We start from the raw sequence: 25,396 nt of genomic DNA, 5'->3' as shown, positions 1-25,396 counted from the left end.
ATGTATGCGTGTGTGCGTTTCTGTGTGCGTGCATGTGTGTATGCGTGTATGTATGCAAATGTATATGTATGTATGTATGTATGCGTGTATATGTGTGTATGTGCATGTACATGTGTATATGTGTGTGCGTGTGCATGTACGTGTGTGTATGTGTGTGCGTGTGCATGTGCATGTGTATGCATGTATGTGTGTGTATGTGTGTGTATTTGTGTGTGCGTGTATGCGTGTGTATGCGTGTATATGCGTGTATGTGTGTGCATGTGTGTGGACGTGTATGTGTGTTTATGTGTGAAAGCGTATATGTGTGTGTTTGCATGTGTATATGTGTGAAAGCATGTATGAGTGTGTATGTGTTTGTGTTCGTACGTGTGTCTATGTGTGTGTGTGTATACGTTTGTATGTGTGGTAATGTGTGTATGTGCATGTTTCTATGTGTGTTTGTGTATGTGTGTGCGCGTGTGTATGTATATGTGTATGTATGCGTGTGTGCGTGTATGTGAGTGTCTATGTATGTATATCTGTGCATGTATGTGTGTGTATGTGTGTATATGCGTGTTTGCGTGTATGTGTGTGCATGTGTGTGCGTGTGTATGTATGTGTATGTGCATGTGTGCGTGTATGTGTGTGCGTGTGTATGTATGTGTATGTGCATGTGTGCGTGTATGTGAGTGTCTTTGTATGTATATCTGTGCATGTATGTGTGTATGTGTGTATATATGCGTGTTTGCGTGTATGTGTGTGTCTATGTATGTAAATCTGTGCGTGTATGTGTGTGCGTGTACGTGTGTGCGTGCGTATGTATGTGTATGTGCATGTGTGTATGTATGTGTATGCGTGTATGTGTGTATCAGGTAACCAAGGGAATTAATTTAGGTGACGAGCCATGTCCCATGGATACGTTCTCTTCTCCACTCCCATCTCCCTCTCACCTTATCAATACTTTATTTCTCCGTGGGCCTCCGGTCAATTCGCTGACGCATTTAATCAAACGACAGCAAGTTGCATTTCACAAACATATCGCTTGTCTACCTGTGAGTGACAATGATGATGTAAAATGAAACAGAATACGTGAAAAGGATCATTTATAACATGTACTTCTTGTTGCTGGTGTGCTTCTTCTGTGTGCAGCACTTTAACAATTTTTCTATTGCTTCTCGAAGTATGACTGTATCTCCTTTTTGTGCTTCTCTCTTGTCCGAGTTAAGGGGACATGCTGTTGTAACATTTGTTACCAGTCAGGTCGCGACATGAACCTCAAGATCCCGCTTCTTCTTCTTCAATTCTCTAAACGGGCTTCGAAAACGGGCAGGTTTGTGATTAAAGGAAGAAAAATTTGTTCCAAGGAAATCGATAATTCGCTTTCCAATGAAGGAAATTGATTATTATCTTTTCAATCAAGGATATTGATTATTAGATTTCCAACCAGGGCAATGGATTATAAGCTTTTCCAACAAAGGAAATCGATTATTAGCTTTCCAACCATGGAAATCGATTATTAGCTTTCAAACAAGGATATCGATTTATTAGCTTTTCAACCAAGGAATCGATTATTCGCTTTTCAAACAAGGATATCTATTATTTGCTTTTCAACCAAGGATATTGATTATTAGCTTTCAACCAAGGATATCGATTTATTAGCTTTTCAACCAAGGAATCGATTATTCGCTTTTCAAACAAGGAAATGCAATATTAGCTTTTCAACAAAGGAAATCGATTATTAGCCTTCCAACCGTGGAAATCAATTATTAGCTTTCCAACCAAGGATATTGATTGTAAGCTTTCCAACCAAGGATATTGATTGTAAGCTTTCCAACCAAGGATATTGATTATTCACTTTTCAAGCAAGGAAATTGATTTTCAGCTTTTCAACAAAAGAAATCGATTATTAGCTCTCCAACAAAGGAAATCGATTATTAGCTTTCCAACCAAGGAAATCGATTCTTAGCTTTACAACCAAGGGAATTGATTATAAGCCTTCCAACCAAGGACATCGATTATTGGCTTTCCAAACAAGTAAATCGATTATTAGCTTTCCAATGAAGGATATCGATGATAAGCTTTCCAACAAAGGAAATCGATTATTAACATTCCAACCAAGGATATCGATTATTAGCTTTACAACTAAGGCAATCGATTATAAGATTTCCAAACAAGTGAATCGATTATTAGCTTTCCAATCAAGGATATCGATTATTAGCTTTCCAACCAAGGACATTGATTATTGGATTTCACACTTAGGATATTGATTATTAGCTTTACAACCAAGGACATCGATTATTGGCTTTCGAACCAAGGACGATATCGATTATTAGCTTTCCAACCGTGGAAATAGATTATTTGCTTTCCAACCAAGGATATCGATTATTGGCTTTCCAACCAAGGATATCGATTATTAGCTTTCCAACCGTGGAAATCGATTATTAGCTTTTCAACCAAGGATATCGATTATTAGCTTTCCAACCATGCAAATCGATTATTAGCTTTCAAACAAGGATATCGATTTATTAGCTTTTCAACCAAGGAATCGATTATTCGCTTTTCAAACAAGGAAATGCAATATTAGCTTTTCAACAAAGGAAATCGATTATTAGCCTTCCAATCGTGGAAATCGATTATTAGCTTTCCAACCAAGGATTATTGATTATAAGCTTTCCAACCAAGGATATTGATTATTCACTCTTCAAGCAAGGAAATTGATTTTCAGCTTTTCAACAAAGGAAATCGATTATTAGCCTTCCAACCAAGGAAATCGATTTTTAGCTTTTCAACCAAGGATATCAATTAATAGCTTTCAACCATGGATATTGATTGTTATCTTTCCAACCAAGGATATTGAATATTAGGTTTTCAAACAAAGATATGGATTCTTCGCTTTCCAACCAAGGAAATCGATTCTTTGCTTTTCAAACAAAAATATGGATTCTTAGCTTTCCAACCAAGGAAATAGATTATTCGCTTTCAACCAAGGATATCAATTATTAGCTTTCAACCATGGATTTTGATGATTAGCTTTTCAACTAAGGATATCAGTTCTTATCTTTCAACCTTGGCTATTGATAATTAGCTTTTCAAACAAGGATATTGATTATTAGCTTTCCAACCAAGGATATTGAATATTAGGTTTTCAAACAAAGATATGGATTCTTCGCTTTCCAACCAAGGAAATCAATTCTTTGCTTTTCAAACAAAAATATGGATTCTTAGCTTTCCAACCAAGGAAATAGATTATTCGCTTTCAACCAAGGATATCAATTATTAGCTTTCAACCATGGATTTTGGTGATGAGCTTTTCAACCAAGGATATCAGTTCTTATCTTTCAACCTTGGCTATTGATAATTAGCTTTTCAAACAAGGATATTGATTATTAGCTTTCCAACCAAGGAAATCGATTATTCGCTTTCCAGCCAAGGATATTAATTATTCGCTTTCCAACCAATGATATTGATGAGCTTTCCAACCAAGGATATCGATTATAAGCTTTTTAACTAAGGATATTGATTATTAGCCTTCTAACACAGGATATCGATTATTATCTTTCCAACCAAGGATATTGATTATTAGTTTTCCACCAAAGCAAATCGATTATTAGCCTTCCAACCAAGAATATCGATTGTTATCTTTGCAACCAAGGATATTGATTATTAGTTTTCCACCAAAGGATATCGATTATTAGCTTTTCAACCAAGGTTATCAGTTATTAGCTTTCAACCTTGGATATTGATTATTAGCTTTCTAACCAACGATATTGATTATTAGCTTTTCAACCAAGGATATCGATTATTAGCTTTCCAACCAAGGATATCGATTGGAAGCTTTTTAACTAAGGATATTGATTATCAGCCTTCCAACCAAGGATAGCGATTATTATCTTTACAACCAAGGATATTGATTATTAGCTTTCCAACCAAGGACATCGATTATTCGCTTTCCAAACAAGGGGTATCGATTATGAGTTTTCCACCAAAGGAAATCGATTATTAGCCTTCCAACCAAGGATATCGATTATTAGCTTTTCAACCAAAGATATCAGTTATTAGCTTTCAAACTTGGATATTGATTATGAGCTTTTCAACCAAGGATATCAATTATTAGCTTTCAACCATGGATTTTGCTGATTAGCTTTTCAAACAAGGATATTGATTATTAGCTTTCCAACCAAGGAAATCGATTATTGGCTTGCCAACCAAAGATATTAATTATTTGCTTTCCAACCAAGGATATTGATTAGCTTTCCAACCAAGAATATTGATTATAAGCTTTACAACCAAGGATATTAATTATTCGCTTTCCAACCAAGGATATTGATTAGCTTTCCAACCAAGGATATCGATAATAAGCTTTTTAACTCAGGATATTGATTATTAGCCTTCCAACAAAGGAAATTGATTATGAGCTTTCCAACCAAAAATATCGATTATTAGCTTTCCAACAAAGGAAATCGATTATTAGCTTTACAACCAAAAATATCGATTATTAGCTTTCCAAACAAGAATAGCGATTATGAGCTTTCCAACCAAGAATATCGATTATTACCTTTCCAAACAAGAATATCGATTATAAGCTTTCCAACCAAGAATATCGATTATTAGCTTTCCAACAAAGGAAATCGATTATTAGCTTTCCAACAAAGGAAATCGATTATTAGCTTTCCAACCAAGAATATCGATTATTAGCTTTCCAAACAAGAATATCGATTATAAGCTTTCCAACCAAGAATATCGATTATTAGCTTTCCAACCAAGAATATCGATTATTAGCTTTCCAACAAAGGAAATCGATTATTAGCTTTCCAACCAAGAATATCAATTTTTAGCTTTCCAACCAAGAATATCGATTATTCGCTTTCCAAACAAGTAAATCGATTATTAGCTTTCCAACAAAGGAAATCGATTATTAACGTTCCAACCAAGGATATCGATTATTTGCTTTCCAACAAAGGAAATCGATTATTAGCTTTCCAACAAAGGAAATCGATTATTAGCTTTCCAACAAAGGAAATCAATTATTAACTTTCCAACCAAGGATATCGATTATCAGCATTACAACCAAGGGAATTGATTATAAGCCTTCCAACATAGGACATCGATTGTTGGCTTTCCAAACAAGTAGATCGATTATTAGCTTTCCAACCAAGGATATCGATTATTCACTTTCCAATGAAGGATATCGATGATTTGCTTTCCAACAAAGGAAATCGATTATTAACTTTCCAACCAAGGGAATCGATTATAAGCTTTCCAAACAAGTAAATCGATTATTAGCTTTCAAATCAAGGATATCGATTATTCGCTTTCCAACCAAGGACATCGATTATTGGCTTTCTAACCAAGGAAGATATCGATTATTAGCTTTCCAACCGTGGAAATAGATTATTTGCTTTCCAACCAAGTAAATCGATTATTAGCTTTTTAATCAAGGATATTGATTTTGAGCTTTTTAACCAAGGAAATCGATTATTAGCTTTTTAATCAAGAAAATCGATGATTAGCTTTTCAACCAAGGAAATTGATTATTAGCTTTTCAACCAAGAATATCCATTATTAGTTTTCCAACCAAGTAAATCGATTATTAGCTTTTTAATCAAGGATATTGATGATGAGCTTTTTAACCAAGGTAATCGATTATAAGCTTTCAACTATGGATATTGATGATTAGCTTGTCAAACAAGGAAATTGATTATTAGCTTTTCAACCAAGAATATCAATTATTAGCTTTCCAACCAAGGATATCACTTTTTAGCTTTCCAACCAAGGATATTGATAATTAGCTTTCGAACTATGGATATTGATGATTAGCTTTCCAACAAAGGAAATTGATTATTAGCTTTCCAACCAAGTAAATCGATTATTAGCTTTTTAATCAAGGATATTGATTTTGAGCTTTTTAACCAAGGAAATCGATTATTAGCTTTTTAATCAAGAAAATCGATGATTAGCTTTTCAACCAAGGAAATTGATTATTAGCTTTTCAACCAAGAATATCCATTATTAGTTTTCCAACCAAGTAAATCGATTATTAGCTTTTTAATCAAGGATATTGATGATGAGCTTTTTAACCAAGGTAATCGATTATAAGCTTTCAACTATGGATATTGATGATTAGCTTTTCAAACAAGGAAATTGATTATTAGCTTTTCAACCAAGAATATCAATTATTAGCTTTCCAACCAAGGATATCACTTTTTAGCTTTCCAACCAAGGATATTGATAATTAGCTTTCCAACAAAGGATATCAATTTTTAGCTTTCCAACCAAGGATATTGCTGATTCGCTTTCAACCATGGATATTGATGATTTGCTTTCCAACCATGGATATTGATTATTAGCTTTTCAACCAAGGATATCGATTATCAGCTTTCCAACCAAGGCTATCAATTTATTTGCTTTTCAACCAAGGATATCGATTATTAGCTTTCCAACCAAGGATATCGATGATTAGCTTTCCAACCAAGGAAATTGATTATTAGCTTTCCAACCAAGGACATCGATTATTAGCTTTCCAACCAAGGATATCAATTATTAGCTTTCCAATGAAGGAAATTGATTATGAGCTTTTCAACAAAGGATATTGATTATTAGCATTCCAACCAAGGATATCAATTATTAGCTTTCCAATGAAGGAAATTGATTATGAGCTTTTCAACCAAGGATATTGATTATTAGCATTCCAACCAAGGATATCAATTATTAGCTTTCCAATGAAGGAAATTGATTATGAGCTTTTCAACCAAGGATATTGATTATTTGCTTTCCAACCAGGGCAATGGATTATAAGCTTTTTCAACAAAGGAAATCGAGTATTCGCTTTTCAATCAAGTAAATCGATTATTATTAGCTTTCCAACAAAGGAAATCGATTCTTAGCTTTCCAACAAAGGAAATCGACTATTAGCTTTCCAACCAAGACTATCAATTATGAGCTTTCCAACCAAGAATATCGATTTTTAGCTTTCCAACCAAGAATATCAATTATTAGCTTTCCAACCAAGAATATCGATTATTAGCTTCCCAACAAAGGAAATCGATTATTAGCTTTCCAACCAAGGATATCGATTATTCGCTTTCCAACCAAGGAAATCGATTATTAGCTTTTCAACCAAGGATATCGATGATTACCTTTCCAACCAAGGATATCGATTATGAACTTTCCAACCAAGGATATCGATTTTTAGCTTTCCAACCAAGGATATTGTTACGGCTGTGGAAATTCGCATTACACCATAAAGAGTCCTCAGGTAGGATATCTCGATAGGTCCATGTGTAGTTAGCCCAAACCCGTTGTATAGAGGGAAGTTATATGATTCATCTGGCCTGCGACGCTTTGAGTTAGTCGATTTTCTTTCTCTATCTTTTATTTCAAACAAACAAAAACCGCCAACGATGCTGGTGGGCTTTTCCCGCCATTCTTCCCCGCGCTTGGTGTGAGGGAAGGGGGAAGGGCAGCTCGCCGCCGATTGGTGAATGAACAGCGTGAGGCAGTCGGGGTGAGGGAACGCCCCTTTTTGAGAACCTCCTCGAAGGAGGCTGGAGCCAAAAACGGGGCGGAGTGAAGGGCGGAGCCCTGCGCTATAAAAGACTGACACGGGCGGGGCGATCTCTCTCTCTCGCGCGCTCTCTCTCTCTCTCTCTCTCTCTCTCTCTCTCTCTCTCTCTCTCTCTCTCTCTCTCTCTCTCTCTCTCTCTCTCTCTCTCTCTCGCTCTCTCTCTCTCGCTCTTTCTCTCTCGCTCTCTCTCTCTCTCTCTCTCTCTCTCTCGCTCTCTCTCTCTTCCTCCACTCACTTCCTCCTCCTCTTCCGCTTCACTCGTCTGCGTGTGGTTGTTGCTGTTGGTGGTTCGTTCATCCACGAGTTCTTCAGAGAGTTCTCCTACGAGTCCAGCTGGAGGGAGTCGAATCGGTGCATCCTCGTCCTGGGCCCTGTCGCCGTCTACAGCGGGAGAGGGCGAGCCTTCTGCCAGGTGCCAGAAGCCGCGTTCGTGGCGAGGAGCGGCTACATGTGCCGGAAGCCCCGTTCGTGGCGCGGAGCGGCTACACGTGCCAGCGCGAGGTGAGAGTCGCAGACCGCATCAGGGGAGGCTCGGATTCGAGGTCAAGGACACGACGCTGGATGACGCGTGCAGGGAAGTCGCAACTTTCTCTTTTCCTTTGGGTTTGTGTAAATGACTGAGTGGCGCCTGTCCTTAAAGTAGTATTTTTTTAAGTGTTGCCGTGTGTACGCGTATTCGGTTTTAACTCTTTCTTGATTTTTATGTGCATTTTTCTTTTGCTGTGGATACATGCTTGTCTGTGTGTGTGAATAAAGTGCATTCATTGTGTGAACTTGTTCCCCGTTTCGCTGCGTCCTTTCCTTCGTTTGAAACATCCCGGGTTCAACATCCCGGTAATTAATCGGAACCGTCAAGGCCGACGATAACACCGCTCGGTTATCACTGTAGCACGGAACGGACCGCTTAAGCGGTTCGTGTCCTGAGTCGGCCTGTAGCATGGTACAATCGCCCGGTCGACCACTCGCGCAGGTACTTAGGTAGATCGAATTTGGCGAGCAACCCTATCCTGCACGGGTGGGCAATTGGCACGATCGTGGTGAGGTTAAACCCTCACCCGTGACTCGCTCCTGGCGTTGTTCCGAGAGAGTCACGACAGAATTGTCCGTTCCGGTGGGCGAAGCGGCCGCCATTCGAGTCGAGCGGCCGATCGCTAGCCGGCGGGCGCAAATTCGCAACACTGGTGTCCGGGAGTGGGATTCGAATCCACCCCGCCTCCAAGCTAAATTCACGGGAATCGGTTCAGGGGTGAGAGGAGCGGCCCCCGATTCCCTCCAAATTACGAGTGAGCTAAATTTAATCTCTTACGAGAAATAAGATGGAGTCTCAAGGCGAGCGGGTGCCGGGGGAAGAAATGTGTATGTATTTGAATGTAGAATCCATGGCCCAGGATGAAATCCCCGCGCAGGACATTCCCATTGTGATGCAGGAACAATTTCCACCCCAACCGAGCCCAGAACCCGAAATGGGCACGGCAGGGGCCGCGGCAAATGACACCTCCCCTCCCCCTCTCCGCCAACCCCCCCCCCCCTGATCCTTGTCGAACCGAGTACACTCGACAGGATTCTGCAGGCAATAACAGGGAATACGCAACAAATGAACGAAATGAAAAACGAAATGAAGGCGAATTTAAAAGAAGAAATGAAAACACTGCGGGGTGAGATGCAGCAAATAGGCCAAAGCCTGCAGGCGGGCACGGCGAGCATGTTGGCAATAACAGGGGAGCTCATAATGGCGGCGCCACGTGTGGGAGCGAACGAGCTGGAGGGGAGTGCAACGGCTGTCAGGCCCGCAATGGAGGCGGGTGAGGACAAATTAATACCGGGGACGTGTAGGACGAGACACGTGGAGGTAACAACGACGGAAACATTAATGGTGACACAGAGGGAAAAATTAAATGGAGGGACCGAAACGTGTGAGACGAGACATGAGGTGACGACGGCAGAATTAATAATAGAGACGCGGGAGATGGGAACGGTAAAGGAGAGACTACACAATGAAGACGGGGGTAAAGACGAGCATACACACACAGAGGTCGTGGAGGACAATGGGGGCGAGCTCACGGAGGGTGTAGGGACCCGGTGCGAGCAGCTGGATGGCCTCCTCCAGGAACGAGGGGAGGGAGCATGCCCCCTTGAGGCGACTCACGACCAGGCGGGTTCGGTCGTGCCAAGCGGAGTCGAGGGGAGGAGTGCTGCGAACGGGTGCACGCCGAGCTTGGGTGGTATAGAGGCCCCAGAACCCCTTGTGGTGGCACTCATCCCCAGTGTGATTGTTCCAGTGTGTGTGGTGAAAGGTGTGAGTGCGCCCCCGCGTGTGTGTGGTGTGTTTGCGAGTGTGCCGGAGTGCGTGCTTCCGAGCACGCCGTGTGTGAAAGGGGCACCGCGAGTGGAAGGAACCACGTGTACGCCAGAAAGGGCATGCGTGAGTGAACGGCCGAGTGCAAGGGAGACCGTGTGTGTGAGAGCTGAGTGTAAGGGAGATGTCGGTCGGCATGCGTGAGCATGCAGCCGCGTCTCCCACGGTGAGTGGAATGTCGTGGAGTGTGAGCGTCGTGACACGCAGGTGTGCGTGGATCGAATGGAGACGACGACGCGACATGTGAGGGACAAGGGTCGAATAGCGGCCGAAGCTGTAATGAGGACCGTGCCGGGTTTACCCAGTGGCGAGCGCGAGGTTCGGGCCGTGCTACGCACGAGGCCGCCACGTGCTCGCTTGCGGGAGTGAAACCCGGTCCGGAAATGCCAGCGGTGAATGTTGCCGATCCCACGGACGGACAAAGTTTAGGCAGGATTTCGAATTTGGACCGGACGGGTTCTCCACGCGAGCTTGTGTTAATCTCCAACGGGCAGAGCACAGGTGTTTGCGTGGGGAACCCCTCGAGACGCGAGGCTTGTTTTTTTTTCATGCGCAGGGTGACGTCATGGCTGGGTGTGTGGTTGGAATCCGGCAGGAGGGTAAATCCCTGCCGGATGGTGCTGTCCAAGAGGGACGAGGGGCACGTGCAGCTGCATGACGTCACGGGCAAAGAGCGCAGGTTGCGAGTTGCCGCGCTGGTGCTGCGCATGAAAAAAAAAAAAAGCAAGCCTCGCTTCGGGTGAACAGGATTCCCGGGCAAGGGGTGGAAGACCCCTTGGCCAGGGCACAGGATGGAACTAGCTCGGGGGAAGGGTTAGCTTAGTTAGACCGGCTTCATGGGGCAGGGGTAAGTCCTCATGGGGCCCGTGGAATGGACTAGTTCGAGGGATTTTAGTCGAGATTTAGGTTGGGAAAATGGAGTATGCGATTATTTCGGAGACAGTGACAGACTGTGGATGTGTAGTGGGGACGTAGCTTAGCTACGTAGTGTTAAATGGAACGTGCTGTAGTTTATGGGACGACGTGGGAGCACGAGGTAGTTAGGCGATGTAGTGAGCAGGATAGCAGAGTTCAGCGGTGTGTGTGTGTGTGTGTGTGTGTGTGTGTGTGTGTGTGTGTGTGTGTGTGTGTGTGTGTGTGTGTGTGTGTGTGTGTGTGTGTGTGTGTGTTGAAGAGTTGGTGAGTTGTGTGGAGACATGTTGAGTGAGTGAGGCCAGCGGGTCTGTGTGAATGGAGTGAAGGTGGTATGCATGGTGCGACGAGTGGTTGGGGGGAGGAGTAATTCCCACCCAAGGGACCCCGGGGTCAGTGTAGAGTGAGTTAGTGGGTTAGCGAAATTGAAAAATGGAGGTCGTTTTGCTGTTCGTGGGAGTGTAGGCTCGAAACCTGTTTTGGAGGGGTGCAGGAGCCCTGTTGACGGGCTGGGAGCGTGGCTGCGAAAGGTGAGTATCGCTGAGTGGGTACCCCGGGCACCGGGCGAGTCGGCCGTGGTAGGCCAAGGGCCCATGGGGGGCCGGGATAGCGTAGTGGGCACGGGTGCGCCCGCATGATGCGGGGGCCCGGGGCGCCATTAGCCACGTGGGCAGTGTTGTGGGCACGGGTGGCCCTTGGAAAGGGGCCCGGGAAGCCAGCCTGCCACGTGAGCGTTTCAGGGGAGTCGCCAGGGAGGGCACTCCCAGGTATTTAGGGAGCTGGTAGGCTTGGAGGCAGTGTAGTGCCCGGGGGTGCCAACCGTGGAAATCGATTATTAGCTTTCCAACCAAGGACATCGACAATTAGCTTTTCAACCAAGCAAATCGATTATTAGCATTCCAACTATGGAAATCGATTCTTTGCTTTTCAAACAAAGATATGGATTCGTAACTTTCCAACCAAGGAAATCGATTATTAGCCTTTCAACCAAGGATATCGATGAATAGCTTTCAACCATGGATATTGATTATTCACTTTCCAACCAAGGATATTGAATATTAGCTTTTCAAACAAAGATATGGATTCTTAGCTTTCCACCAAAGGAAATCGATTAGCCTTCCAACCAAGGATATCGATTATTAGCTTTTCAACCAAGAATATTGATAATTAGCTTTTCAACCCAGCAAATGGATTATGAGCTTTCCAAACATGGATATCGATTATTAACTTTCCAACCATGGATGTTGATGATTAGCTTTTCAAATAAGGATATTGATTATTAGCTTTCCAACCAAGGAAATTGATTATTAGCTTTCCAACCAAGGATATTGATTATTAGCTTTTCAACCAAGGCTATTGATGATTAGCTTTCAACGATGGATATTGATGATTAGCTTTTCAAACAAGGATATTGATGATAAGCTTTCCAACCAAGGATACTGATTATTAGCTTTTCAACCAAGGATATTGATTATTAGCTTTTCAACCAAGGATATTGATTATTAGCTTTCGAAACCAAGGATATTGACGATTGGCTTTTCAACCAAGGATATTGATGATTAGCTGTTCAACCCAGCAAATGGATTATGAGCTTTCCTACCAAGGAAATCGATTGTTAGCTTTCCATCCAAAGATATCAATTATTAGCTTTCCAACCAAGTGTATCAATTATGAGCTTTCCAACCAAGGATATTGATGATTAGCTTTTCAAACAAGGCTATTGATGATTAGCTTTCAACTATGGATATTGATTATTAGCTTTTCAAACAAGGATATTGATGATTAGCTTTTCAACCAAGGATATCAATTATTAGCTTTCCAACCAAGGATATTGATTATTAGCTTTCAACTATGGATATTGATGATGAGCTTTTCAAACAAGGATATTGATGATTCGCTTTCAACTATGGATATTGATGATTAGCTTTCCAACCAAGGATATCGATTATTAGCTTTCCAACCAAGGATATCAATTATTAGCTTTCCAACCAAGGATATTGATTATTAGCTTTCAACTATGGATATTGATGATGAGCTTTTCAAACAAGGATATTGATGATTCGCTTTCAACTATGGATATTGATGATTAACTTTCCAACCAAGGATATCGATTATTAGCTTTCCAACCAAGGATATCAATTTTTAGCTTTCCAACCAAGGATATTGATGCTTAGCTTTCCAACCAAGGATATTGATGATTGGCTTTTCAACCCAGCGAATGGATTATGAGCTTTCCTACCAAGGAAATTGATTGTTAGCTTTCCATCCAAAGATATCAATTATTAGCTTTCCAACCAAGGATATTGATGATTAGCTTTTCAACCAAGGATATCAATTATTCGCTTTCCAACCAAGGATATCAATTTTTAGCTTTCCTACCAAGGATATTGATGATTAGCTTTTCAACCAAGGATATCGATTATTAGCTTTCCAACCAAGGATATCGATTATTAGCTTTTCAACCAAGCATATCGATTATTAGCTTTTCAACCCAGCAAATGGATTATGAGCTTTCCTACCAAGGAATTTCATTGTTAGCTTTCCATCCAAAGATATCAATTATTAGCTTTCCAACCAAGGATATTGATGATTGGGTTTTCAAACAAGGATATTGATGATTGGCTTTCCAAGCAAGGATATTGATTATTAGCTTTTCAACCAAAGATATCAATTATTAGCTTTTCAACCAAAGATATCAATTATTAGCTTTCCAACCAAGGATATTGATAATTAGTTTTTCAAACAAGGATATTGATGATTATCTTTCCAACCAAGGATATTGATTATTAGCTTTCCAACCAAGGATATTGATGATTGGCTTTCCAACCAAGGATATTGATGATTATCTTTCCAACCAGGGATATTGATGATTATCTTTCCAACCAAGGATATTGATTATTAGCTTTCCAACCAAGGATATTGATGATTGGCTTTCCAACCAAGGATATCGATTATTAACTTTTCCACCAAGCAAATCAATTTTTAGCTTTTCAATCAAGCAAATCGATTTTTACCGTTCAAACAAAGTAAATCAATTGTTATATTCACGTCATGAGTAATGTATTGGAGGAGAAAGCAACGTTACATTGTATTCAAATTTCAACGTCTGAAGCAAAGCTTTCCAACAGTATTATTTGTATTATTGCACGACAGCAGAAACTCTTTTAGAACTCGAAGGACACTCTCGGTGGAGCACATACTTCCGCCAAGCAATGCCTGCTCCACGAGAACATATTGGTCCCAACACATTTTTGAAATATCATGCCATATATCGTTTTTGGCCCTTTCTCTCAATGGTGAAGAATCATTAAAAAAATTAAATAATTCTCATACCAGATCAGGATTCGGATCTTCACCAAAATCGAAGCATTTCGTCGTGGTCACACACCCAGCCTGTCCACCAAGTTTCATTTCACTCCGTCCACAACTTTTTGAGATACCGTGCTATATATTAGTTGAGCCATATCTCTCAATGGTGAAGAATTACTTTAAAAATTATCAGATCCGAATTCGGATCTTCACCAAAATTGAAGCAATTCTTCCAAGTCACACACCCAACGTGCCCACCAAGTTTTATCCGAATCCCTCCACAACTTTCTGAGATATCGTGCGATACATTGGTTTAGCCCGATCTCTCAATGGTGAAGAAGCACTTTAAAAATTCGACTAGTCAGATCCGGATCTTCACCAAAATCTAAACAATTCGTCCTTGTCACACACCAACCTGCCCACCAAATTTCAACTGGATCCGTCCACAACTTTTTGAGATACCCTGTGTACAGTCAGACAAACAAATTAGCATGTGGTGAAGTTTCATGAAGATAGGTTTAAAATTGTGACCTGTAGGTGCTAAACAGACAAAAAGACAGACAAAGACACAAACAAACAGAAGAAGAAGACGTCGTGTAGAGCACGATACTTGCAAAATCAATAAAACAAATTTGACCTCAAAAACAATTATTAGTGGTTGAAGTCAATGAGTAAATCTGCAAATGATCTTAAAATTTCAATTCATTCGGATGAAAATTGAAGATGTTATAAATCTCACCAAAGTTGTTGACCTTTGCCATATGTTTACCTTTTGGTCAATGTCGACCTCCAAAATAATTGGTGGTTGAATTCAGTGACCCGAAATATAAATCCTTTTCAAAGTTCAAGTGAATCGGATGAAAATGGAGGATTTTAGAAATTCGGCCAAATTGACCTTTTGGCTCATGTTGACTTTTTCACCTTTTGACCTCAAAAACAATACGCTTCTTCTATATGACAAACCCTACCGTGTGGTGAAGTTTCGTGAAGATCGGTTTAAAATTGTGACGTGTCAGTGACAGACAGACAAACAAACAGAATAACAAAATCGACTGAACAATATACTTGAAAAATCTTCGATTTTCCAAATCACAAACAGACAGAAAGGGGTGAAAAACATGACGTCCTTCATCTTCGGTGGTCGAGGTAGTAATGGTACGTTCCATGATGCATGGCTGCTCGCTGGCACTGTAGTTGTTGGCAGGCTGCGGCACGTCATAGCAGAAGCAAAAGGAAAAAGTTCAAACGCACACATCGCCCAATACACTGCAAGAGGAGACGCAGAGCGATGCACGTTGTGGACCGACATTCGGCCGACTGAGTTGTGCCTCACGTGAGCCTATTCAAGGATTCGAGCTAAGCTCTTTCATTGCACCCTTCAACTGGAAAGAGCATTCCAATTGTACACAATGCAATGGAGTATTGTTTACATTATGGGCTGGGTCTCCTGCATCTCATATTGAAGGAAAAATGCTGCGAGATCATCTGATCACCATATTCGGCCTGGCCAGCCGGTTCGTGAAAAACTTGGCCCGAGATTCCCCCGGCCAACCCCACAAGAACGTGGGGATAATTGTGACCGTTAAAGAAGAATAATGTTAACACACCGCCATCTGCTCGACATACACAAACGTATGAACCCACTGCTGCCCACTCCCTATGGGAGCGGGTGTTTCTCGTTGACATAAGTAGCATTTCCGCTAATTATCAATCAATTATGTTTCGTACATTGTTAATGATTTTGGCTATAAACAGGAAAATTATGACTTTGCCCTTCGACACCTGCCACTGTACTGACATCACACCACCACATTACCCTCCAAGCTGCTCCACCAAATTATGGAGACAAATGAAAGAGTTGTTGTTATTATTATTATTATTATTATTATTATATTATTCTTAACAGTGATCTCGGGCTCAATAAGGAGCTTCCACATGCACGGGTGCATGGAGGACAAGGATACAAGGAGACAATGGACGAATCAACACAGTAAACAGAATTTGAAACTGGAATCCTCGCATCATGCCTTGGATGGCAACACCACCTGTGTTTCACAGTGATGATGAATCAACAGCTTCATCTGCTTTCTTCAAGCTATTACTCCATTAAAAAAAAAAATCCAATTTGTCAGTGAGACTCGAGGAGAGCTTGCAAGCCTGACGTTGGCTTAGTGGTCAGGGTAGTTGGCTTAGGATCCCAGGTTCCTGATTTCGAGCCCTGTTGTCTGCTGAATTAACACTAGGTGGGGTTGACTCAGCCTGTCATCCTTCTGAGGTCGGTGAAATGAGTACTGGTATACGGGCATAGCCCCTGTTTACCGCTGCACCCCAACAAAATGATAGCTGCCATATGCAAGGAGAAAAAGGAGGAGAGCGAGCTTGGTCTCCGATCATGACATCATCACTGTAATATCTGGGCTCATCATCATTTCAATAATCAACATCATTGGAACACAATAATAACCACTTTGAGCACCACTATTGGGTGTTGAGTCATGGTCGTGAGTAATCCTGAACCTGGAAACGGGCGCAATGTCATAATTGTCTGCCACGACATTTAACGGGAGGATCATATCACCAAACTCGCATCAAAGGTGGGTAGCCGTCTGGGTATTCTTCGTCGAGCTAAGGCATACCTGATGTGCATTAAGCTCGTTGTAGTACACAAGACTTGCATAAGGAGCACCATGGAGTATGTCTCCCAACTCTGGGTTGGTACTCCCGCTTCCCACATTGCTCCTCTTGAGGCAGATGAAAACAAGGCCTTAAACACCACTGGTATCTCAAGGTAGAAGATGGATACTCAAGAACTGTCAGTATGCTACTGCTGGCATGTTGGTGAGCTCTCTACTTTATAAATATTACATCTGGCCTTACTCCTCCTGCCCTCCCCAATCTACCCTCGATCACACGCGTTCCACAAGAAACCTTCAACCGCTCACCTTCCCCAAGTCCAGTCTGGTGTTGTCTCATCCTCCTCACTTCAGTGCTGCATTTCAAATGCACTACCCTTCACTACCTCGTGTGTTCGGTCATGCACACCACAATCTCTTCAAGACACATCGATTCTTTCACGTTCTCTTGATCTCCAGACGAGGGTTACGCGTCTTTGGTTTATCCTTCTTGCGGATGTTCATCCCCGGCCACCCATCCACCACTGCCCTCCCGCACCCTGTGGTAGTCTGTAAACTGGCTGTCTCTTCTATTTTAGCTCCTCCATGAGCCCAAACCCTCGTACAGTGTCGGAATCCTGAACATTTGCACCTCATTACAGGTGTAAACATTACCTTTCCTTAGTCCTCTTGGATGTATCACGTACCAGACTCTTATTCCAGACACGGTTATCATTATCAGGGTTAACACTGCAAATAATTGATGACGATATTGCGACAGTGAAATGATAGAGATGACAAAGGAAAGTGAATGTTTCGATGTGAAAAAAAAAAACAAAAAACAATTATACAGGAAGTGCAATGGTGTAACCTTGTAACAATAGCTGACGGGATGAAGAGGAAAGAGATATTCAAATCGTTTAAAAACAATAATCCATTCATGCGATACGGTACACCATTGATTGCCAACAACATGGTAAATCACACTGTACTCCATGTAATTTGAGAAGTGTCTGTTTGTTTGACTTGTGTGCATTCCTAAACCGCTCGACGGAACAAGTTGGAACTGGCGGATGAACACGCGAGGTGCACGGCAAGGTTTTCGTGGGTAAAGAGGAATTCATAGTCTCAGCAGTTCAGGCTGGAGGGAGGACCCCGATGATCTTCATGTAAATGTGTGTATCGTATAGCACCACTCCCGGTGAGAGTGGGTGTTACAAGTCAGAATAAAATAAACCATAGATGTCATAAATGGGATGGGGGGCTTGTGGGGGGGGGGGTAACTAGGTTCCAATTATCTCAGGACATCTTATGTATTACCCAAAGGAGCAGTGTGTGTGTGGGTGTGTGTGTGTGTGTGTGTGTGTGTGTGTGTGTGTGTGTGTGTGTGTGTGTGTGTGTGTGTGTGTGTGTGTGTGTGTGTGTGTGTGTGTGTGTGTGTGTGTGTGTGTGTGTGTGTCACACTCTCTTTGAAAGGGTTTGTTTTGTGCTGTCAGAGAGTTATAAAACTGGTACCATTGGAAAGCTAGTAATCGATTTACTTGGAACAAGAATTCAGAGTTGTAAAACGTCACGTCCGTTTAATCACAGGTGGTGTTCCGTCCGATGAGCAGGGTGGGGGAGTTTAAAGTAGCAGTTCCAACAATGGTACCATTGTTATTATGCTGTGACAGTAAGAACCATTTATGACAGACATGGAAGGAGCACACAATTATAGATGGTAATATTATTCAAAGCAATACAACAACCTTATTATTTAAAAAAGCAATTACAAAAATTATATATTTCCACAGGGGTGATCAGGGTCTGGCAGCAAACCCCCTTCTGGTAAAACTACCAAAAATCAAGAATCACTGCTCACCTTCACTCTTTCATTCCTCGTTTTTCCCAAACTTTGGAATAAACTTGCACACTCTCTTCAATCCCATTTTCCCCCTCCAGGTCTTCAAAACAGCTGTTCACCACTATCTCTTATCTTCCCCCATCCAAAACCATGATCTTTTCTACCCCCATTAATCCACCCCAAACCCACCTTCTTCAGATTCCCTGCTTTCCTTCCTAAAAGTCCCTGTCATGTCAATCTTGTTTACCCAGTGTACCCCACCCCACCCCCTCCCTTCCACAGATCTCCTCATGTCTCTGTTCCACACTGTTTTGTCCTTCCCTCTTGTCTCATGCCCCCCCCCTTGTTGTATGTTCTGTGTGTTAGCTCTTGTATGAGCCTCCTGGAAATAAAAACCTGGATAATGTGACTTCAATAAAGGGGGAAATATCAGTTAATTATCTCACAATTGGTGCCACAAATTGAGTGCTACATCACATCATGGCGGATATGATTTTTACGTTGACCATTTCACAGGGAATCACTAGGTTGTTGGATTCCATGAAACCCATCATTTAATTAATAATTTACAAACTTCCCTTCATTCCCACGACGGTGGCCATCTGATTGGTACGCGATGAACGGGGAACGTGCAGAGTTGTTGTTGGATCTAAGTCGATGTGTTATAAAATAACCTGTTTTGATGTGCCACTGAATTTTACATCCTTGTTGACATTCGCAGACAGATATGCAGTTTGTCTACGAAGTACAACTTGCTGTCTTCTCATTCAACCCATCGGTGAAGCGACGGGTCTTGGGTTCTGTTCTCTCCAATAAGGTAACCGCCAATTGGCTCAATTCTGTGGATTTTTTTTCATGGAGATGCTATGTGATGAGCTTTCTTTTGTTAAATGAATAGTTTCACAATTGTGGTGTCAACAGTCGGGGGAGTTGGGGGGAGGGGAGGGGGTGCTGCAGTGATTTTAGAGGTACACTGAAAAAGGACAATGGTTGTGTTTTTAAATGACCTAGGAAGTAAAGCCAACCACCTTCTTAACCAGGATCTACATGCTATACGACAATCCACTTGTGAAAATGACGACCGTGTCTCAAAGTTCACATTCAGGCTGTTGCTTGCTTTTATTTATTTTCATATATATATATATATATATATATATATATATATATATCCCTCCACCCAATATCCCATTCCATTGTAACCTCACAGGGTCAGCAGCAAATAAAAATACAATTCTGCAATTGTTTCTCAATGTGGGGAATCACATAAAAGTATGGAGTCACAGAGCTATAAAAACTTTTCTGATTTTAACGTCTCATCTACTTTTGTCACAGCCATGTCAAAACTTCTCGGCTCCTCAATGGACTCCACAGCCATCCTTCTCACCACCTGCATCTTCACCCAAACCTTCATCCCCAGGTCGATTTAAATAATCATCACAACAAACATTTAATTTATCTTATCATTTCTTGCTGACCTTCCCAGCCTCGTACCAAAGAGTTGTTGATGGCGCACAATGCGCCCGAGGGTTGCTACTTTGGAACCGATGGCTGACTGTTGGCTCCTCCTGCTTGGTGTCCTAGGTCCGCTCGATTTTCTTGTGTGTCTGGGAACACGGAATTCCTTCTGTTCCTTAGCTAAACGCCGTTGGCGGATAAGAGTGCTAGCAAGAGCCACAGACATTCCAAAAGGCGAGGCCGACCAGAGGTGTTTACGAGTTGAATGACAGGTCGTCCAATTCTCAGGTGTGAACGAAACGCATGATGCGGTTCTCAAACCACCGAAACCCGTTCGGTTCTGAAGATATGTGGATCACTCGACAGATGCTTCTTGAGACTGGTATGGATAACTACCTTATCTCGTGCGACTCATGAGAACTGCACCAATGCGGCGATGGCTCGGACTTGCTGCCTGGCCCAAAGACTTCTCCTTATTGTAGCAGTCCGAGAGGTGACTCACCAGAGATCGGACAGAATGGAAGCACAGCTCACTTGAGCTTTTCAGGAAATCCGATGTTTGCAATAAAGGAAAATAAATATTATAATTAAAGCTAATTATCGTTTGCTTTTCTGAAGCCGTCTCACCATACCAGTGCCAGGTGACATGCCAGAGTGCTGTTTACGTAGTTTCCTATTTCAGAAAGTTTACCCAGCAAGAGGCAGCAACAGCCCAACAGTGAATCGTGTGCCGAAAAGCCTGGCAACGGGGTAGCAATCTGAAAGGCCTCATTTCAAACAGCTTCTTCGATTTTACCCGACATGTGAAGTTGTGTTTTCACACCGGTTTGCTTAATTTGGCTAATTCTCTTCGGTTTAGGCCCAAACCTTAAGCTTCTCTGTTATTTGAATCCCGTCAGATATTGATTACACAATAAACCGATGGATTAACAAGTCATCACCATCAAATGCTGAAAAAAATAAAAAATAAAAAAAAACTAATCTTGATGAAGGTTAAAATTTCTAAATGGAGTCATTCTATCCTACATCTGTGGGTCTTGTGTTTCCTACCCTCTCCGTCCTGAAATGAGGATAATTTTATCAGCACTGTGTCTTGTCAATTGCATAGCCACATCATGTAATGACGAGAAGTTTTAATAAGGGACAAAAAAAAAAAATCACACTATTTTGGGAGGTAGAGACATTGAAAACACTGACAGGGCCGTTGTCAAAAATTCCCGACAACCTGCTCCCATCTTACGATAATTCACCGTCCGTCCGTCTGTCTGCTCCCAGGTACCGCAAAAACGGCTGAACCGATCGCAACCATTTTTTGGGTGAGTAATCCTGAGACCACTTGGAGTAAAATAGTCATAAATATAATAACATGACCCCCTTGATGGCTCCTGTGGAGAGCGGGTGCTTCTAGTTTATAAAATGGAAGAAATCCCTTTCCATTGGCCAGTAACAAGCTTTGCGGCATCTACGGTCAAACATTCGCCTTCATTAGAACATCCTTCACGACTTTCCCTCGCGCTCGCAAACCATGTCTCGCTTACGACAACGATACCACACTCCTCCCTATCCACGTTTCCTTGAAGCCCCTCCATCTTATTTCTTCAACCCCTTGTGTTGGTGGAGAATCTCTATCCCTCAAACGGATGTCAGCCCGTTTCGTGGCTTCATATGTTGGGTCGTCTCAGTCAGTTAGTCCGTCCGTCGATCCATCTGTCAATCCGGATGCTCCGTCTACTCCACAATGACCGGATGCATTTCCATCACGTTCAGCACATGTACGCAATAACGCGTCGTATGAGAAACATCAATTCACTTTGGAATCGGAGCCAAAAGTCATGTGACACACTATTTACATTCTATTTCCGACTTTCGGCAATTAAAATAAATAAATAATTCCGGGAGAGTATAGTACAAGATTTGTAGACTTTCGGGAACCATTATTTATTGATATACACTTTACCATCACCACGACCTCCCTTTCATTATTACTTGTGAAATCGAAGATTCGCAAGTACATACATCCCAACCAACCGCGGGTTTTCAACTGTGGTTTGGAGTATCCACTCTTAATACATTTTTGCCAACCACAGCATACAGTTTTGAGTAAGCATGGTTTCCCACGACCAGACATCAGTCTGCCACCCGCCATTTAAAATATTGCACCACCAGGTTCAAGCTACCACCACTAGTAGTCCATCAAGCGCATTGACTGACACTTGCCCACCTCATTCTGTCTCGTGTTGTCCCTTGTCGACCATATAAAGAAAATGAAACAGTACTTAATCCTTCATTGTATTAAAAGACCCACCACCAGCACCACTACCACCATGACCACTAACCTCCCCACAAGCCTGCACCATCCACCACCATCCCCCAGTTGCCAGTTCTCCTGCCTTATCATCAGGGTTGTCCGTTAAGGATCCTGAGTCTGTGCCTCAGAAGGAGGGCGACAGCCCCTCATCTCTCCAACCTCCCAACAATATCACCGTCATCGGCACAATCACAGTCATTGTCATCGTCATATTAATCATTATCTGTACTTCACTAATGTTATTAATGGTAATTAGTAGCAATTTTATTCATATATTGCACTGTATATAATGCATATTGCCACGTCAGATGCTCCGTTGACACGGGCCATCTGTTCCAGGATTCTTTGTCCCAGGAAACAGCCGATCAGTTATTAATTAATGTTGAGCGTTCCCCAAGGTAGCCCAAAATGATGGCAGATGCATCTTCGGTTTAGGCCCAAACAGCAGATGGATTGAACACATTTCTTACCATTTAAAAAAGGTTTATTTATCCATACGAATAAATGTCCAATGTGTGTGTGTGTGTGTGTGTGTGTGTGTGTGTGTGTGTGTGTGTGTGTGTGTGTGTGTGTGTGTGTGTGTGTGTGTGTGTGTGTGTGTCCTCCGTAACTCCAAAACCATAAAGCCGAGCATCCTGAAACTTTGCATGCAAACTAAGAGAACTCCAAGGAAGTGCAAGAGTGATAATTGGGTGTTTGGGTTAATTAAAACACCCCTTTTGAAGATAATTAACGGCCATATTTAATTATATCCTTCATGTCTGAAGACTTCATGTGATCCTCGGCCACCTCGCTGTCTGGGGTCTTAAGGTGTTTCCCGGGTAACGTCGCTGGGGTCTGAAGCCGCCAATCAACTATGCTTTGACTTGGAATAGGCTGCAATGATTTCCGAATGATAAAGTACTTTTTTTTTCCACTTTCCTCACTCATATTATCGAATGCCTGTTCATCATAGCTACGAATCGCTGGGTATATTGCAGTACTTATAAACGCCCAGAGATGCCAGTGCCCGTGGCTATATTTCATTTCCGCACATGCCATAACCTCGAGAATCTCTGAAACTAAGATGAATCATAAAATTTAAGCTCCAGAATTGAACTCATCAGCAGCTCCGACTGCTGACAAAGTGTTCATTTGTCCAATTTTGTCATATTTGACATTTTGAGCGTCGCCAGGAGGTGTATGTTTAACATGACGGTTCAGTGATTACTAATCGTCTGCCAAGTGAGCCGTTACATATCGACCATTTATTTGGAGTGCTTAAGCCACTTGGTGAGCACTCTACAATATTCGCGCTGTCACTGAATACTGTGCGTCAATCGATTTGAACAATCTTCAGGCTCCGCGTTGTTCTGCGGTCACTTCGGCAAAGATAAATACAAATAAAAAAAACCATGAAACGTTTCATTAACATAATGGCAGGATAGCAGAGAGGTACACACACTTGCTCTAAGCTGTCTATCCTGGGTTTGAATCCAGTCCCAGCTATAAACTGTCATCCTGGTGTTTCACAGGTAGGGTGATTGATCAATGTGTGTGACGTTAAACTGCACATCACATCTGCTGGAACCCCCCCCCTCCCCACCTCTCTCCCCTCTCCCCACCTTCCCATCTCTCTCCCCTCTCCCTATGGCTCTCCTCCTCACCCCCCCTCTCCCTCTCTCCCCACTCTCTCCCTCTGTCTCTGTCTTCAAACGTATCTGGATGGTGGTTATGCCTGGATGGTCATTATCTCCGGACAGTGGTTATGGACAGACCCTCTCCTCACACTGCCTCCCCTTGCCCTCCCCTCACCCTGCCTTCCCTCTCCCCCCCCATCCCTCCTCCTCACTCCTTGTATGCTTGTTTGTCTGTCTGTCAGTTACGTACAGGTTGCAATTCCACACTGATCTTCACAAAACTTAAACCAACTGGTAGAGCTTGCCAAAAGGTCGAAGCTTATTATTTTAAGATCAAGGTGACGTGTGATGACATACGTTTTGAGATAGCTTCACACAGTCATTGTTAAGACTTCCAGCCAGTTTGCGTCATCACATTCTGCTGGTCGAGTGCTTTAAAATCAGAGGTTGACCAATTACTTGCGGTGAGCCATTTTCTCAAGCGGTCAAGGCCAAAAAATTTGGACCTCAAAGTCAAATTTTAACATGATTTTCCCATTGGTTCATCAAGAACCAGAACAATCAATTAAGCCATTTTTGACATGTCACTGGCTTCCATGGCAACAATTTAATCTCATTATAATGAAATGGGACTTTTTGTGAATTTATTATTACTGTACCTCAGTAGATTTTCAATATGTCAAATTGAAAGGTACACAGCTTATTTTACATGTTGTATATGTGAGTAATGTTTGGTCAAATTGAGTCAAAGGTCCATCCATCCATCCATCCACTTGGGACCATACTTTGTACAGAGCATCGGTGCTGCCGAAGCAGTCTCCTGGGCTATTGGACACAACCCTGGACAGGTTCGTCACTCCAATGCAGGATACTTGAATGGCTCAACTATCGCAGCAAGCTGGTACTCATTTTGCCGACCACAGGAAGGATGACAGGCTGAGTCAACCCCACCTAATATTAATTCAATGACCAAGCAGGATTTGAATTCAGGACCCTTGGATCCCCCAAGGATGCCAAGCCCACCACCATAACCATTAAGCCACACCAGGCATAAAACACTATAAGGCCACAATTAGAATGTATCAGCCGAATTTGTATGAATAACAATGGAGCTCACTGTGCTCTTGGGAATTTTTAACACTCTAGAAGTTGTTTAATACCCTTCCCCAGAGCTATGCCTCGTCAAAATTCTATGGTTTCATAGAAAACGGACAGTTTCTTGGACTTCATGGTTGACTTTCTGCTCTGATATGCACTCTCAACTGTGGGACCTCATATAGAAAAGGTGTGTTTCTTTATACATCATGTCCAATCAATTGAAATGGCCGCGGGTGGACTCTATCCAAGTTGTAGAGACATCTCAAGGATGATCGAAGGAAATTAGATGCACCTGAGCTCAATTTGGAGCGTCTATGCAAAGGGGTTGAATACTTATTGAC

The 25,396-nt window shown here is 42.2% G+C and overlaps 1 protein-coding gene across 11 annotated transcripts in view; it reads right to left on the bottom strand.

Annotated features, from left to right (window-relative positions):
• LOC147019356 (fibroblast growth factor 13-like) overlaps positions 1-25,396 on the bottom strand; it is a 195,395-nt gene that overhangs the window by 34,807 nt on the left and 135,192 nt on the right. The window contains exon 1 of one of the 11 annotated variants that reach the window (XM_085899802.1): positions 20,067-20,738. The exons of the other annotated variants lie outside the window; for them this stretch is intronic. Coding sequence (XP_085755928.1) covers positions 20,067-20,256 — 190 coding nt within the window. The 5' untranslated portion in view covers positions 20,257-20,738. Of the gene's footprint in view, positions 1-20,066; positions 20,739-25,396 lie in introns of those variants that run through there. 11 annotated transcript variants of the gene reach the window in all.

The sequence above is a fragment of the Eptatretus burgeri genome, chromosome 10, assembly GCF_056783735.1.
Source record: "Eptatretus burgeri isolate ZD-2024b chromosome 10, Ebu_testis_v1, whole genome shotgun sequence".
Taxonomy (NCBI): Eukaryota; Metazoa; Chordata; class Myxini; order Myxiniformes; family Myxinidae; genus Eptatretus; species Eptatretus burgeri.
Note: the sequence above shows the minus strand (reverse complement) of the source record. Positions and strands in the feature narration are given on the sequence as shown.